Consider the following 16,501-nt stretch of genomic DNA (forward strand, 5'->3'; position numbering starts at 1 on the left):
AGCCCTACGTAGTAAAGAAAAATCTGACATTTACCAGACAATGAATTACAGTAATTTACCCTCAATATCGGAATTTAGAGATTACTGCTTCATTCTACTCGGTTTTTGCAAATGCGATAACAGGAAAATCTAAATTAATTTGAGGAATGCAAACATAGCCAGTGGATTAGGAGTTAAAAACAAATAAAATAAAACTGAGAAATGGTCTTCAGTCCTTCCTTTATAACTTCACACTATGGACAGCAATGCAAAGGTTAATAAAATTATCTCAGCCATTCTCTATGGGTTTTTCATCAGCCCTGTCAATCGTGATGTGTTTAAGTAAGGGCTCAGCACTGCTCTCCGCCCCACAAGGACGACATTTGCTCAACGGATTTTCAGGAAATGGTTAAGTAAGTAATTATTCCTGAGTTACCTAATGCTATTTTTAAAGCCTTTCAAATGTGTTCAAAGGATCACCAATCTGGAGTTAAAGAGAAAGTCTGAGATTGTAACATGCACAAATATGTTAATGCAGTTTATGCCTTAATTTCAAGAAAGTTCATTTAATTAAATATCTACCTGTTTTTAGCTGCAGAATTGACTTCTGCCGCTTTGCTGCTCCGCCTACTTGTTGGCCAACAGAAACTTCCTTGTTTGTGCTGGGCATTGTCCAATCAATGTGCCACATGCATGTATTCATGAGCAGCAAGCTAAGTGACAACTTGGCTCTTAGGTCATGCCTGCCCATCTTTGAGACATGGAACTGTCCCCCACTGGCTACACCGCCGGTGCTACAACCAGTCTACAGAAAACAGGGAGTTACTGCAGGACATGCAGACATGTTCACACAAAGCTGCGTAACGTGTCCTAAACCCACGTTCTACTTGACCAGCCCTCAAGGAGTGATTACAGCCCAATGCAAATACTGCTGTATCTTAGATGTGGCACTGCTTTAAACAGTGATACTGCAGGGATTGGATATTTGCTTTGTTGAGCTGATATAGCTTTGCTTCTTAGACTGTACAACATAACTCTTGGACATATCAGCTGCAGGGCTGGGTAAAGTACGAAACTGCACCGCACTCACGATATAACATATGTGCTCCAGATAGAGTACGGGGATGAGAGAGGGAGTACACTGGGAGCATAAGAGACATGAGAGTAGCGCAGGAACCGGCTCCTTTACTCACCTCCCAGCTCACTGAGGAGAGCCAAACCAGCCTAACGCACCCGCCCAAACACAAAAAAAAAAAAAGAGCCACCCACACAACCTTAGCACACTCCGACCCACGATGGAGATAGCGCAAAAATGCGAGACTAAATCAACAACAACAAAAAATAATAAAAATATATATATATATATATATATATAATTTAAAAAAAAAAAGTGATGAAACGCATCTACATATGTGCATAAAGCCAGCATAGTCACGAGGCTTTAGCACTTAGTTGGGCCTACCCAACGTAAACACAAGATATAGCCGCACAGGGAAACAAAACTCCCATAGGACAAGAGGCCATAAGCCTCTTCCCCCAAGGCACGACAATGCCGTGCCAAGCCGAACATACGGCATCACTAGTACTCAAGAATGTTTATGTAAATACTTTGGTTTATGTTACTGTATTATTGTATAATGTTTTAAGTTATGTTTATGCTATACATGTTTTATACCTTACCAACGAACGTGTGACAGGGTTAGTGGGTAACCCAACGACAAACACCACACAAAAACTGACGGACCCCGGAAACCACAAGGTCGAGCCTACTGACAACTCCGCAGACCCATCAAGGGATCTAACCAACACACAGGGGGGTAAAACTGCTCGGCACGAACAAGCTGGGAAGAGCAGTGACCCCTCAATACGTAGAATACCATACACAAGGTAAAGAGTACCAACCCCATGAACCACCGTGATAGTGTGCTCTTTTAATCTAAGGGGACTAAACGCCCCAGTGAAAAGACAACTACTTGCCAAAGAGGTTAGAACCCTGGGAGCTGATATCCTATGCCTCCAAGATACACAATTTAGACACAATGACCACCCCGAAATATTGACCAATGACTACCCACACCAATTCCACTCCACATCTCCAGCGAAAGATAGAGGGGTGTCCATCCTGATTAGTAAGGCGGTCTCATTTACGCTCCACTCCACGGACATAGATCCAAATGGTAGGTACATCATTCTCATAGGGAAGTTTAACGACATGCTATACACCATCGTAAACATATACTCCCCAAATACCAATCAGAGGAACTTCCTACAAAAAATCCTAAACAAAACGAGCACTGTCCAAACAGGCATCACAGTGATCGGGGGTGACTTTAATCACATAATAGACCCGGTGCTTGACACGACACTACAACACATAGGAAAAACCATGGCCCTCTAAATAGGCGATGCAGAGCCATAGCGAAACTCTTACACACCTATCACTTGTATGATGCTTGGAGGGTTACACACCCGACAGAGAGAGTGTATACACATTACTCAGCTGTGCATAACTCCTACTCGAAAATTGACGGTTTCCTAGTATCAGGTTCGGTACTAGACCAAATCATGACTAGCGAAATACAGCAAATTACATGGTCTGACCACGCACCAGTAACCATAGAATTAAAAAACAACTAAGACTTTAAACACTGTTGCCCCTGGAAAATCAATAACTCCCTGCTGAGGGATGAGAGGTTTGCAGAAACACTGGCAGGAGACCTCCGCACATACTTCCAACAAAACAACACCAAAGATACCACAGATGCTACTCTGTGGCTTGCACACAAATCAGTAGCGAGAGGCCTACTAATACGCAGAGCAACATACGTGAAAAAGCAGCGTCAAACACAGCTTAGAGCATGGCAAACAGAACTATACGAGATGAATAGACTAAACCAAACCACACCAACTATAGAAACAAAAAAACAGAATAGCCCAGCTCACTAAGCTTATACTCCAACAAGCACTGGACGCACTTAACTCAAACATGCAACGGCTCAGACTGACACATTATGTGCAGGGCAACAGGGCGAGCAAGCTACTAGCAAAACGACTAAAAACCAGACAGGTGAATCAGAAAATATCCTACCTCACAGACCAGAAAGGGTCCAAAATCTCCACCCCTAAGGGAATCAGTGATGTGTTCGCCACATACTACTCCTCCCTGTATAACATACGAGACAACGCGCAAACTACACACCCGACAAACCGAAATATTAGGAAATACCTAGACGAGGTTACACTACCTAAGATCACAGCACAACATAAGGAAGCTCTTCCTAAACCGATAGAGCAACAGGAGATCAGGGACCTGATTAAAGACCTTCCGTCGGGAAAATCCCCGGGACCTGACGGGTTTGACAACCAATATTACAAAAGGTTTGGCGACATACTGGTGCCTTACCTGGTTAGACTGTTCACAGAGGCAGCTCTCAAAGTAGAACTCCCCAGGGAAACATTGGCAGCGCACATTGTCACACTCCCTAAACCGAATAAACCCCCAACGGTGCCGCATAACTTTATACCCATCTCCCTCCTAAACACAGATGCAAAACTTTTCGCCAAATTATATGCTAACCGCCTGGGAAACATGCTACCGCATATCATCCATAATGACCAGGTGGGCTTCATCAAAGGGAGACAGGGTACGGATAACACGAGGAAGGTTATCAACATCCTCTACCATCTGAAAATCCGGCGAAGGGGGGGACTACTGGTCTCCCTTGATGCCGAAAAAGCATTTGACCGCCTACACTGGGGGTTCCTACAAGAAGTATTAGGCAAGTTTGACATCCCCGACGGGTTTGTGTCGGTGGTGAAAGCCCTCTACAGCGACCCCTCAGCGAGAGTACTCAATGCTGGATTTCTATCCAAGCCATTCCAGCTCACAAACGGCACGAGACAAGGGTGCCCCCTGTCCCCCCTGCTTTACGTCCTGGCGTTAGAACCACTGGCGATTCGGATACGGGATAACCCTGCGATACACGGCATGGAGATAGGGAAAAATATATACAAGGCGAACTTATTCGCCGACGACATACTGCTAACACTCACACAACCACACATATCACTGCCAAACCTCTTACATGAAATAGAAACATACGGCGAGCAATCATATTACAAGCTCAACGTCACGAAAACCCAAGCTATGGGAATAGGGATACTGCGCAGTGACATAGATCAATTAAAACTCTCATTCCCCTTAGACTGGAGAGACGATTACCTCACATTCCTGGGATTGAGAATTCCAAAAGAGCCACAGGGTCTCTTGGAGCTCAACTATGGGAGACTACAGGGAGAAATCAGCGACACATTAAAACAATGGGAAAATAAATACCTGTCTTGGGTGGGGAGACTGGCGGCGGTGAAGATGGTGTTATTGCCTAAATACCAGTATCTACTCAGAACACTGCAGATCCCAATACCAAACACATACCTCCGACGGCTACAAAAAACCATCATCAGCTTCATCTGGGCACACAAAAAAGTTTGAGTAGCCACAAGGGTTCTCACTAAACAGGTGTCGCAGGGGGGATTGGGTTTGCCAGAGGTGCAAACATACTATAGGGCAGCACTGCTGGCCACAGCATTACAGGCACACACAACACACAGCCCACCACAATGAGTGGAGATGGAATCGACCTGGGCATGCCCCAAGGGTCTCAGATACCTCTTCTGGGTACCGCATGGGAGACGCCCGTCGCTCCCGGGGATGCCCACTACAACTGACACCCTGCTAAAGGCCTGGGACAAGGCCAAACCACAGCTAGGGTATACCACTGACTGGGCGATGGCCACTCCTTTATACAGCATACATATAGCATACCCCAATTTTGACCACCGCATCTTGACCGAAAAAGGGTGCACACTAGTTACACACCTGTATAACCAAGGGCTACTGAAACAATTCCCTGACCTGTAAACAGAGTATGACCTGCCACAGAGGTTGATATTCTCCTACCAACAGCTAAAAGGCATACTGGCACACAATACCACCCTAGATACCCTGACACATACAAAAAGCGTAGAAAGAGCATGCACGACCATGACCATGCCCAAGAAACCACTCTCACTCATATATGCAATACTCAACGACTCCAGACACCAATCGCAGACGGACAACTTCAAAGAGGCTTGGCATAAGGAGTTAGGTACGATATTCTCAGAAGAGCAATGGACAAGGCATTCATAGCGCATAAGGGCAGATCCAGATGTGCCTCCCACCTAGAGCTTATGCGCAAGCTGCAATATCGATGGTACCTGGTGCCAACCAGATTAGCTAGCATCTACCCAGGCACTTCCAGACTCTGCTGGAGATGCCTAAAAGAAGAGGGCACAATGCTCCACATTTGGTGGACGTGTACAGCCTCTAAAGAATATTGGAAGGGAGTAGAGGAGATGATTAAGGGGGCGCTGCTCTTAGATACTAAGCTCAGTCCGGAGAAAGCCTTACTATTCATATTGCTGGACTCCTACACAAAATCACAGGCTAGCCTTATATTCCATATATTAATAGCAGCAAACCTCCTGATAGACAGAAGCTGGAAACAGACGCAGGCACCTACCAGACCCAACATCATACAACAGACATCACTAAACCTGACTTATGAGATAGGAACCTGCCCGTGGTTCCACCCACTGAAACACATGATACGGGCCAGGAAAGAATGGGAAACATACATAGAGGGGGAGGAAGGGTCGAACTCCTGAAGAAAGAGAGGAAAGAGAGATTTCCATGCAAAAAAAAAAAAAGTGTGGAGGGGAGGAAAAAGTGAGCTTTACGAAATGATCAATAGAAGGACCGGAGACGCAGGGGCAGGAGTTTATAACTCGGTGACAGAGATGAGATTAACGAGATCAAACCAACCATTCAGTGGGCCCCAGGGAAAGGTGGAAAACGAACCCACTATGTACATAATTTTAGAGAAGTAAGGTACCCCGCTCCCATGCCTCCCCCCTTTACTCCCCCCCCAGGACAAAGCATCAACAATAGGGTGCAACAACAACCAAGATAAGCCCCACATAAAAGCATGAAGTGACTCACTGGATACATGCGCCTGTTAAACCCAAATGTGAATGCTGAAAATGTCTCACTGGAATGCTATTGATGTAATACAAATGTCTACCCCCCGTCCCCTTTTTTCCTTCTGTACCCTAGTTTTATTATCCGACAAAACAATAAAAATTGTCAAATTGAAAAAAAGAAATGTTATGGCTCAATTTACCAAAGTGATTTTCTCTGAATTTCAAAAGAAGTTTATTTGCCTCCGAGAACAAACTTATTTTTTTTTAGAATTTATGAAGTCAAAATTTTAAATTTTGGTATATTACTTTATTTATTTGCACTAATGGCAACTAATAAAATTTTCGTCTACCTATCTGTCAGTTTACCTAAATATCTATCTCTGAAACTTGACTATGTACTAACCCAGATCGGATCTGCTGGTAGGGACCTGAATGTTAATAAGGGAGGGACAAGGACCTTTAGTTTAGGTGTGTCTCGGCATAACTATAAAAAATTACTTATAAACAACATTAGGTAAGCCTATTTTTATCTCATTCCATATGTGGTTTTCTACGGAGCCCCAGAGATGCAATCATTGAATTTAAATCATGTGTATGATTTAATAGATTTCATGCACAATTTCATATATCTTGAACATGATTTAGTAAATCATTCCTATTATATTATATCTTGCACTTGTTCTATTAAATATATCTATATATAAAAAAAAAATACTAAATCGTGGGAACAATTCAAAAAATCGTTCCCTTACTTTATTAAATTGTGTGAATTATTTAAAAAAAATATCTGCCCAACAGCTCTAGAGCTTTGTAGTGTTAACTTAAAATGATGGTTTTATAGTAACAGGAATAGTGGCATGGTGATCACAGAACAGTCTGTCAATGGAATTATTTACTAAAAGAGGTTGAGTACTTTGAATGATCGAATAAATGAAATACTCATTTCATAAAAGAAATCCTTCTATCCAGATTTATTTAATAAACATGTCATTGTTTTTGAAAACAAACCCCGTGTCTTGGATTTGTTCATTCAGTTAACAGTAAAGAGAGGTTTGTTTGATGTAAACATTTCATTTCAGCCATCAAGGAAGCGCTTTAATAGTTGCTGATTTGCTTTTGTCTTTTCAGATTTAATGAAAAAAAGCTACTGGACATTTGAAGCCTTTACATTTCCCTAAGGAGTTATCAGCCATAACCAAGATGTATAATCCGGTAGGTTTAAGGATTTTTTTGTTGGATTTTCTGATTGCATGAGAGAGTTTATTGGTATTTCTTGTGTTCGACCCTCAAAGGGGCACAATGCCAGGTTTATATTACACGGATAGGTTTTATTACATAAATTGTATTGCCCCTAGTAAATAAGATGAAGCAATGAGCAATTTCACAAAGACCAGTGAGGAATGGATAGATACTCATAGTGATAATGACAAGAGGAATGGGCAGATACTCGTAGAGAGAATGACTAGAGGAATAGGTAGATATTCATAGTGAGAATGACTAGAGGAATGTGTAGATACTCGTAGTAAGAATGACTAGAGGAATGGGTAGATTCTCTTAGGCAGAATGACTAGAGGAATGGGTAGATACCGGTAGTGAGAATGACTAGAGGAATGGGTAGATACTCGTAGTGAGAATGACTAGAGGAATGGGTAGATACTCGTAGTGAGAATGACTAGAGGAATGGGTAGATAGTCGTAGTGAGAATGACTAGAGGAATGGGTAGATACCCGTAGTGAGAATGACTAGAGGAATGGGTAGATAGTCGTAGTGAGAATGACTAGAGGAATGGGTAGGTACCCATAGTGAGAATGATTAGAGGAATGGGTAGATACCCGTAGTGAGAATGACTAGAGGAATGGGCAGATACTTGTAGTGAGAATGACTAGTTGAATGTGTAGATACTCGTAGTGAGAATGACTAGAGGAATGGGTAGATACTCGTAATGAGAATGACTAGAGGAATGGATAGATAATCGTAGTGAGAATGACTAGTTAGAAGTTAAAAGTGAGTTGACTCATTCTTTGGGTCTCAGTTTAAGACCTCAATTTCATTATTTTAAATCAAAAATTATTTCAGTCTATTAGGAATAAATACCTCAAATGATTTATCTACAGAAGTTACCATCAATCTCTATGGGACGTTTTGTAGATAAATTATTTAAAAAGCTGATTCTGATGTAGATTCATTAAATTGAGGCCTAAATTGACATATTCTCATGAATTATGAATGGTGATTAATTAATTAGATTGGGAGACTCTCTGCCTGAAAGGGCAGTTTCTAAGGGTGACTGGATAGAATCTGTAGATAAATAGGTAGATTTGCAGCATAAATGGGCAGGTTCTCAGGGTGAAGGTTTGGATTATCTGTATCTCAGTGTTTACAGGTGATTATTAACAGTGAATGTACAGATTCTCAGTCTCACAGTGAGTGGGGACACAGTTAGGGTTTCAGAATATTTTATATAAAGCATGAAGATGTAAACAATGAAATTGAAAAAATTCTCAAAGTAAAAGTTCCTGTGTTGGCTGCAAATCCATAACCCATGAGATTAGAAAGCGGCTGACGCTCATTAGTTTATTTTTGCCCTGCCATTTACAGATTTTAATTAAAGAAATAATAATAATAATTTTGTGTGAGGGTGCATGAGATCTGCCCTTTGTCCAGCTCTTGTCATTAGTGACCTAGCATGGTATGAGTAATACCATAGAGAATCCGAGACCTTTTCATCCTTGAATGAATCCACGCAATGTGTTATTATCAATATAATATAGAATGCCATCTAATTGCTTATCCAGTTCACTGAAGGATACAAATTGACCAGCTGTAGATCTTGTTTAGTCCTCAGGGTTGCAGGTCCCATTCTCTGTGCATGATCTTTTTAATCTTCCACCTGTCCGAGATTAATAAAACGAGTATCTTTAAACATACTAATACTAATACTTATTAACAGAGCTCTTGCTACCCAAACTTCAAGCTGCATTTTAGGCGTGTATTTATGATAGGTGCAAGTTAGTTAACGTGAGAGGTGAATTTTTAATTTATTTCGTATTTTTTAATTTTTTTAATAATTAACTTTGCTCCATTAACTCACACTGACTGTCTACCCGCCCTCTAGCAAACTGCACGGTTACCTTTTTAATCCAAAAATACAGCTGCGGTTGTGTTATGAATCAGATTTCTGGAAGATGTGAATGAGCAGTTATCTTTTTTATAGCAGTCAGCTGATAATTGAAATGTAACTTTAAGAATCCCTCGCTATGCCATACAGCACTGCTTATAGAAATTAAGTGAGCATTATAATTGGCCGAGTGCAATGGAGGCTTGCAGCAAAAGCAGGAACTTTAAAAAGTTACTTTATTTGTTTTACTTTATTGTTTTGGCATATCATTTTTAGTACAGTATCTCTACAATGCTTGAAAAAGAATGAATCAACCACAACCTGGTGTGTCCCTTTAAGGATTGCGCAAACGACACTCTGTTAGCTCTTAATGTGTTTTCAAATAATAAAAAGCAGCTCACAGAACTGATTTTTCATTTTTTTGTTTATCCTGAGATTAATGAATAATCCAGAGGCAAGGATCCAGATTGTGACAATTACGTTAGTCAGAAAACACAAATCTGATACCGATACCAGCCTGGTGCAGAGATTAGAAAATGATAAGTTTCTCACTGCAATTCCTGTGACTGTACTACCTGCTGAATTTGCAAACCTCGTTCTTGTTTTAAGATCTATGACACATAGTTAAAACATCTGTAGGTGCCGTAGAATGTTATTTTATTCAAAAGACAGATTCTGTGTGGCATGAGTCACAGAATGGCTTTTAACTCAATGAATTTCAGTCGTTCCCAACTCATTGCTTTGAGTGCGCACGTGGAACTGTGAAGATTAAAATAGACTAAAATAGACCTGGGCCTGTCCTAGGGACTTGTGTACCTAACATAAAGATTAATGACTGAAACAATTCAATGTAAAGTTCACAGAGCCATTCAACCTATATATACAATTTGAAATATTTGTGGGGGAAAATATTGTACATGTGAGTTAGTTTTTTCTTTTTTTTTTTTATATTCCACCTGTACATACATAGCAGACATCCTGAATCAAATAAATGATTAGTTGATTTATATAGCTGTAAAGTGTTTAATCTTTTCCCTCCCAAAAACATATATACAGGGCTGGGGGAGGTATGCATCCAAATGCCAGCCCATTATATGTAGGCTTTGCACCATTTCCAGAAATTTCAAATGATACATGCACATGTATTCTTGTCATTAGATTCCATTATTCTCTAATCCAGTTGTTTTTTTTTCGCTGTCCATTAAAAAATTGACAAGAGAATGCTGTAATTTTATTAAAGGGACACTATAGTCATCAGAACAACTACAGCTTAATGTAGTTGTTCTGGTGAGTATACATTGCCCCTAGGGACACCTCCAAGTGGCCAGTCCTAAGATGGCCACTGGAGAGACTTCCTGGCTCAATGCTGCACAGTAGGCAGCCCTGCCGTTCAGCGTCCCTGCGCTCTGCATGGAGACGCTGAATTTTCCTCATAGAGATGCATTGATTCAATGCATCTCTATAAGAAGGTCCTGAAGGTCCTAAACAGCATTGGGCCCCGCCCCGTGATGATTTTAGCCAACCCAATGCTTTCCCTATGGAAAAAATATCGGCCATTTTGATGATGTCACACAGGGGGTGGAGCCAGTGCCGGCGGACCTGCGCTGGATATAAGGTGAGTTTTAAACTTTTATAAGGGAGCTAAGGGGGGGCAATCCACCTAAATGGTGGGTTTAGCACTATAGGGTCAGGAATACATGTTTGTGTTCCTGATCCTATAGTGATCCTTTAAATAATATAATTTTCCATACTGACATACTGAAAAAAAAAATGTACACATAATTTTCCATAACACAATATACCGGTATATTTTTACAAAAGGGCTTAGATGTATGTTTAAATCAGAATCAGAAATGATTCCAACCTGTTGGAAAAATAAAAATAAACTATTATATATCTACAAAAAATCCCGTAGACTTTGATGGTGACTTCTGTACATATATAATTTTCAAGGTTTTTTTTGCAACAGATTGGAATCATTCCTAATTCTGATATTAAAGCCGTGATACATATAATTATGTTGCATAAACCTTGACTGGCTCACTGATCATTACATTCGAGTGCTGTGTCAGATGTGCAATTATTTCTTAAGATATGAATTCAGCATTGAAGATACATTCTCACAAGAAAGTAACATTTAAATATCATTTATGGTTTAATTACACTTTCTGATGCACGCCTACAGGTCAGCTGATAAGTAATAGCTAAACACGCAGGTGCAGCAGCAGCATCATACCTAGTGAACCTCATTGCAGTGGTTATGGTGCTATCACTCAATTAGCATCATCCATTAGTTTCCTAAATCATTACTGACAAAAATTAAGGCAAATCCCTGCACCCATAGCAATTCCACTGTAGCTACACTACTACTGCTGCTACTAGAACTGTACATTATACATTTGTTTACACACCTTCCAAGCGCCTCTAAACATTTCATATATTTTTCATAATTAATAAAAGGAAGGGTTAAGCAAGCTGACATTGCAATTAGAATGAAGGGAAAATGCTTCACTTAAAAAAAAAAATTACAAAAAATTCTTTAGTCCTGGCAAGTAAGTAAGTAAGTAAGGCCCTTACTTTCCAGCAGATATCCTATGGTCTCTATGTTGGATTGATGGTCAGTGATAGTCCATTAGCTAAATTCACTCTCAATCCATGGTTACCAGCATATATCCTATGGTCTCTATGTTGGATTGATGGTCAGTCATAGTCCATGTCTAAATGCAGTGTGATGCATCCAGCAAAGGATTGAGTATATATATTTCCTATAATTATCTATTGACTTTGTTTAAAATGCTTACTAATTTTTGCATTCTCATTTTCAATACAGAATCCACAGAATGTGTATAGTGTTCCAGTCTATGATAATTTGGGATTCCAAAGAGATTTCCCCAGTTCAAACATTCATGGGCATCTTCCACCACCATATAGATCTACACAGTTACCTCCTCCTCCTCCATATCATCCATACGCTAATTCTCAACCGCCTGTACATCACCCTGCGCCAGTCGTTCAAGGAACAAAGGCTTCCTTATGTTCTCCACGTAAGTGACCCTTTATGTGATGTCTTAAGGCAATTTTGTAAAGAGACAATATTTGTAATAGATACAAAAACATTTGCCTGGTCAATGCCCTGGACATCTCATCTGCAACGATCGTCAAGGATACAGGACGCTTGGGACACCGTTCTCCCAAATGAAATTTTTGGGGAGGCAAAAAGTGGAGACAGATCAAACCCCAATCTTGATAGATTAGTTATTAAAAGATTAAAAACTTTTAAAATATGCATTTTTTTATCTTCTTCATATAACTTTTTTTTTTTTAAACTGACACTGCAGCAAGGACATATTTCATGGAATAACTGATATATAAATAATTTCTGTACCATTTTTGGATGAATCAACTGTTCCTGTAGTGATTTATTTGGAAGTCAAGGCAAGAATGTTTAGCTTTTTAGGGACAGCCAGCTTACACAGTACGCCCACACTTACAGGGTTATTCATCAAGGTGAGAATTCAAGTGAATTTCAAATTTAAGGCCTAAACAATGAAACAGGAAAAAAAATTGTAAGTCAGCTATGCTTTCTATTAAACTGCATTGTCCTTCAACTGGAAATTCACATAGAATTTTTATAGTCGAAAATTACCCTGTCTGTAACTCAATAGGGGGCTGAAGTACAATGTACAGAGACATGTATGGCCCATGTTGTCTTGTCTTAAAAAAAAAGAAAAATTGAAGTCCCCAAATACATTGTGTAAATACTTAAAAAATATATGAAAACATGTTTTTTTTTAATTGTTTTTATTATTTTTTTCATATTTATTATATTATTCTACTTATATAAAACCATGTGGGTTTTATACAGGTAGAGTTAATATAATAAAGCGGGTATAATATTTTCATATTAATAGACTGTCTCTCTCATTTTGGGGGGAAGTCCTACTCTGATTGTAAGATATTCAGATAAAAAGGTCTGTGAGAAAAGAATTTGATGTAAAAAAAGCTCAATTTAATATTTTTGGAAAAGCTTTTTAAATTATTTAATATCATTGAATACATTTTAAGATTATTTAGTATTTAAAAAAATATTTTATTATTTTTATATTTTTAGATACATTAATATATTTTTACATATGATTTTTAAAAATATTTTAATATTACTTTTTAAAGTTTAACAATATTAAAATAATTTGCAATGATGATGGCCACATTATAATATTTTTGAACACGTTTTTCAATCGTCTATGGTCATTTTTGTAGATAAATCATATGAAAAGTTTTTCTTATAGATTCTGCTTATTTGAAAGCTTATCCAAAATTATTAAATCAAGGCCCTATCCTGCTGATTCACAAAAAGTGGTTGTGGTTTAAGAGCTCTGGGTAAGCTTTTTAAAAAATGTAATTAATGATTTAATGTGTTTTTTTAAATATATCACTATTTTGAAATATATTGATATATTTTTATACTTAAAATATATTTTGATGTTTATATAGTTTGAAAAAATATTGTAAAAGCTTATCCAAAAATATAAAAGTGGGTCAGTGTGACACATCCTTCCTTATTAGTAAATAAAATGGGAAAAAAATAATAGCTTTAAAGCACCCACGATAAAGGTATGAAAATGTCCAACAGGATGAGTCAAGTGGTCCATGTCCCATCATACCATTTATCTCTATGAAGCCTATATTGTATAATGTTCAGTACATCTTGTTTGCATTATTCTGAAGCTGTACAGTATGTTTTATTTTTATGTTTTGGATCTGTTAAAGGTAAAAAGGTTGAGGAGAAGGTATTTTGAAAAATAAGTCAACTGTTTCATTTCTGTTTTCTTTCAGGACGTAAAAATAATGTTTTAATTGCATTTGCCATCTGTGTTCTCATTGTGGCTGCAATAATTGCTGCAGTGCTTGCCTGGTATTTTGGTAAGAATTACAATCTTTTTAATATATATATTCAATGTGTAGGTTTGAGAAAAAGGGGTGCCCTAAAGAATGGACACATAACACAATATTGTTTCCCCACAGTTGGAGTTGACACCTTTTTTAAGAAAAAAGAAAAAACTTTATATAGTATGGCATAATTGCAGCACTGGTTAGCAATACAACATTTCTTTTTTTCTATTGCATTTTCCTTTACTTTTTCTCCTATTCAAAGGCTTGAATGAAATTATTTTTTTAGGAAAAATAGCTCTAAAAAACAAAACCTGTAGCGGATCTCCTATACTCGAGTATCTCCATTAAGCATTTTTTTCCTATTTCCCGCAAGGAGAACGTGATTATAGCTCTCATCCAAACATCAGCCTAGACTTGATGAAGGTTGAAATGTAGTTTGTCTTTATTGAGAAAAGTACAGGATTTTATACACAGGCCTCCAGCATGGGGTCTCCATTCAAAGTACAGTAATCTCGCCCAGGGGCCTCTGTGTCTTGGAGAGAATTTTGACCCAGTTTGCTTAACTTAATTATCTCCCAAAACAGAGGAGGTTGACACAAGTAACCCCAAAATACAGTGTAAAAACATTAAGAACCCCCACACATATGGTATCCCTGGAAAGCTGGTCTTTGAGCGCCCAATCCTGGAGAATCCAGGAGGATGCCTGCCAAGTGTAAGGAGGGCAACTATGGGTAATGTTCATGGTTTCTTCACAAAACCCCCAAAAACTATGTAGAATAGTTCTAAGTCATGAACATTAGGCAAAACACTTATTTTAGCTCCATTTTTTAAATTGCTGGTACTATTATTGTTATTGTACAGCTATTCCTCATCTGTAGCTTAAGTCACCTTTGCTTATCAATGAATGTATTTATTAAAGGTTCATATAAGTCCCAATTGTATAACTAATTATCTCTTTCCTGAGCTCTCCTCTCTTTTGAGTCTAAGTCTGATATAAGTATATGATTAAATGGACATCAACATGGTATAACTAAATCTTTTTAAAATTCTGAATATTTAAAGTTCTGTACAATCATTATTTTTCTGCCCACATCCAAGATTATGCACTTTGTAACCTAATAAATAACTGATCAGTGTCAATATGTGGCATTTGGAGATTTATAGTGAATTATAGAAATAGGTACGGAACCCTTTAGAAATGAATTATGCACCATAACATACATTATAATCAGTAACAAGCAATCAAGTTTTCAGCTAGTAACTGATAAAATACTGCTGACATAGGCAGACCATCATGATTATTTGCTGAGGTCTGCATTTTAGTGATTTAAAATCATAATGGCAGGCTTTGGGCTAAAGTAGCTGATATGGAAAATGTCTGAAGCCAAAATATAATCACAGCTTGGACATTTTATCCCGAATGTTGCTGTTTGGTTTATGATTTGGTATAATTCAAAGTATAATGAATAATACTCAAAGTATAAATCTTAACAACTTACTTAAAAATAGGGAGGAATGTGATCACACAACAGAACTGCAGAGATGATCTATTAATTGAGATTAGTGTATTTTATGGCAATATCCTCTGTGGCCAGACATGGAACTGAATATAGTAGTATGGAAGTGGAATTTATTGCAATCAACCAGGGCCTCAGAAAACATCATATGTTCCATTAACTAGCACACTTTTGTTCCTTTGAACTGTGTTACATTCACAGGTTACAGGATTTGGTATCAAAGACTGGCTGGAGGTAGCAATGAAGAAACTCTTGTCCTTAAGCCAGTCCTAAAGAAGGGGTCACTGTGAACTTTGCTCCCTTTCCTAATATAACTCAGAAGCAGACTTAGCTCCATCTCAAATGACCCTTTTAATTTTGCTCATTTGGGCAACATCCTTCAGAATGGTACAGTCAATAACACAATTCACCATCATCTTTTTAAGTGACTTCAAAGTGTGAAATGAAATGTTGGTCATCGTCACAATGTGTCTCTGCTTCCCAATGGTGTGATGGCACAGTACAATGTCCCAATGGAGAAGATGAAGCTTATTGTGGTATGTGTCAAATTATCTTCTTCACTTGTTTTATCTACACTGATAGTTTATAGATTGCAAATTGTAATGAATTTTGTTGAACAGACTCAGTAAGTCAACATTTAAAACCATTTTCTATGTTCCAAACAAAGAATGGAGTTAACCTCTATATAAAACTGATATACAAAGAAAATAAATGGAATCATTCACTGAAAAGGGATTTGTGATGAACTGTTCTGTCTTATAGGAGAGCTTTAACAAAATAACTTGAAGTGTAAAGCTACATAATCCCTATAGCTCGCTGTCCTGGTTGAATGAAACTGGCATTTATCATGTGGAATACATGGCCCAGGACATACCATAATGGAACACCATTCATCAAAACCCCAGTATAGCTATATTGCTTAGAGAGCACAAAAAAAAGTAGTTGGGGAAAAATAAAATAATTTTGACCT

At 38.4% G+C, this 16,501-nt stretch overlaps 1 protein-coding gene across 1 annotated transcript in view; it reads left to right on the forward strand.

Moving 5' to 3' along the window:
• The window catches only part of LOC134602285 (transmembrane protease serine 2-like), a 74,408-nt gene that overhangs the window by 27,381 nt on the left and 30,526 nt on the right, over positions 1 to 16,501 (forward strand). Inside the window, exons 2-5 of the mRNA XM_063447025.1 lie at positions 7,132 to 7,215; positions 11,952 to 12,165; positions 13,958 to 14,044; positions 15,957 to 16,067. Of these exons, the coding sequence (XP_063303095.1) occupies positions 7,204 to 7,215; positions 11,952 to 12,165; positions 13,958 to 14,044; positions 15,957 to 16,067 (424 nt within the window). The 5' untranslated portion in view covers positions 7,132 to 7,203. The remainder of the gene's footprint in view (positions 1 to 7,131; positions 7,216 to 11,951; positions 12,166 to 13,957; positions 14,045 to 15,956; positions 16,068 to 16,501) is intronic.

The sequence above is a fragment of the Pelobates fuscus genome, chromosome 1, assembly GCF_036172605.1.
Source record: "Pelobates fuscus isolate aPelFus1 chromosome 1, aPelFus1.pri, whole genome shotgun sequence".
Taxonomy (NCBI): domain Eukaryota; kingdom Metazoa; phylum Chordata; class Amphibia; order Anura; family Pelobatidae; genus Pelobates; species Pelobates fuscus.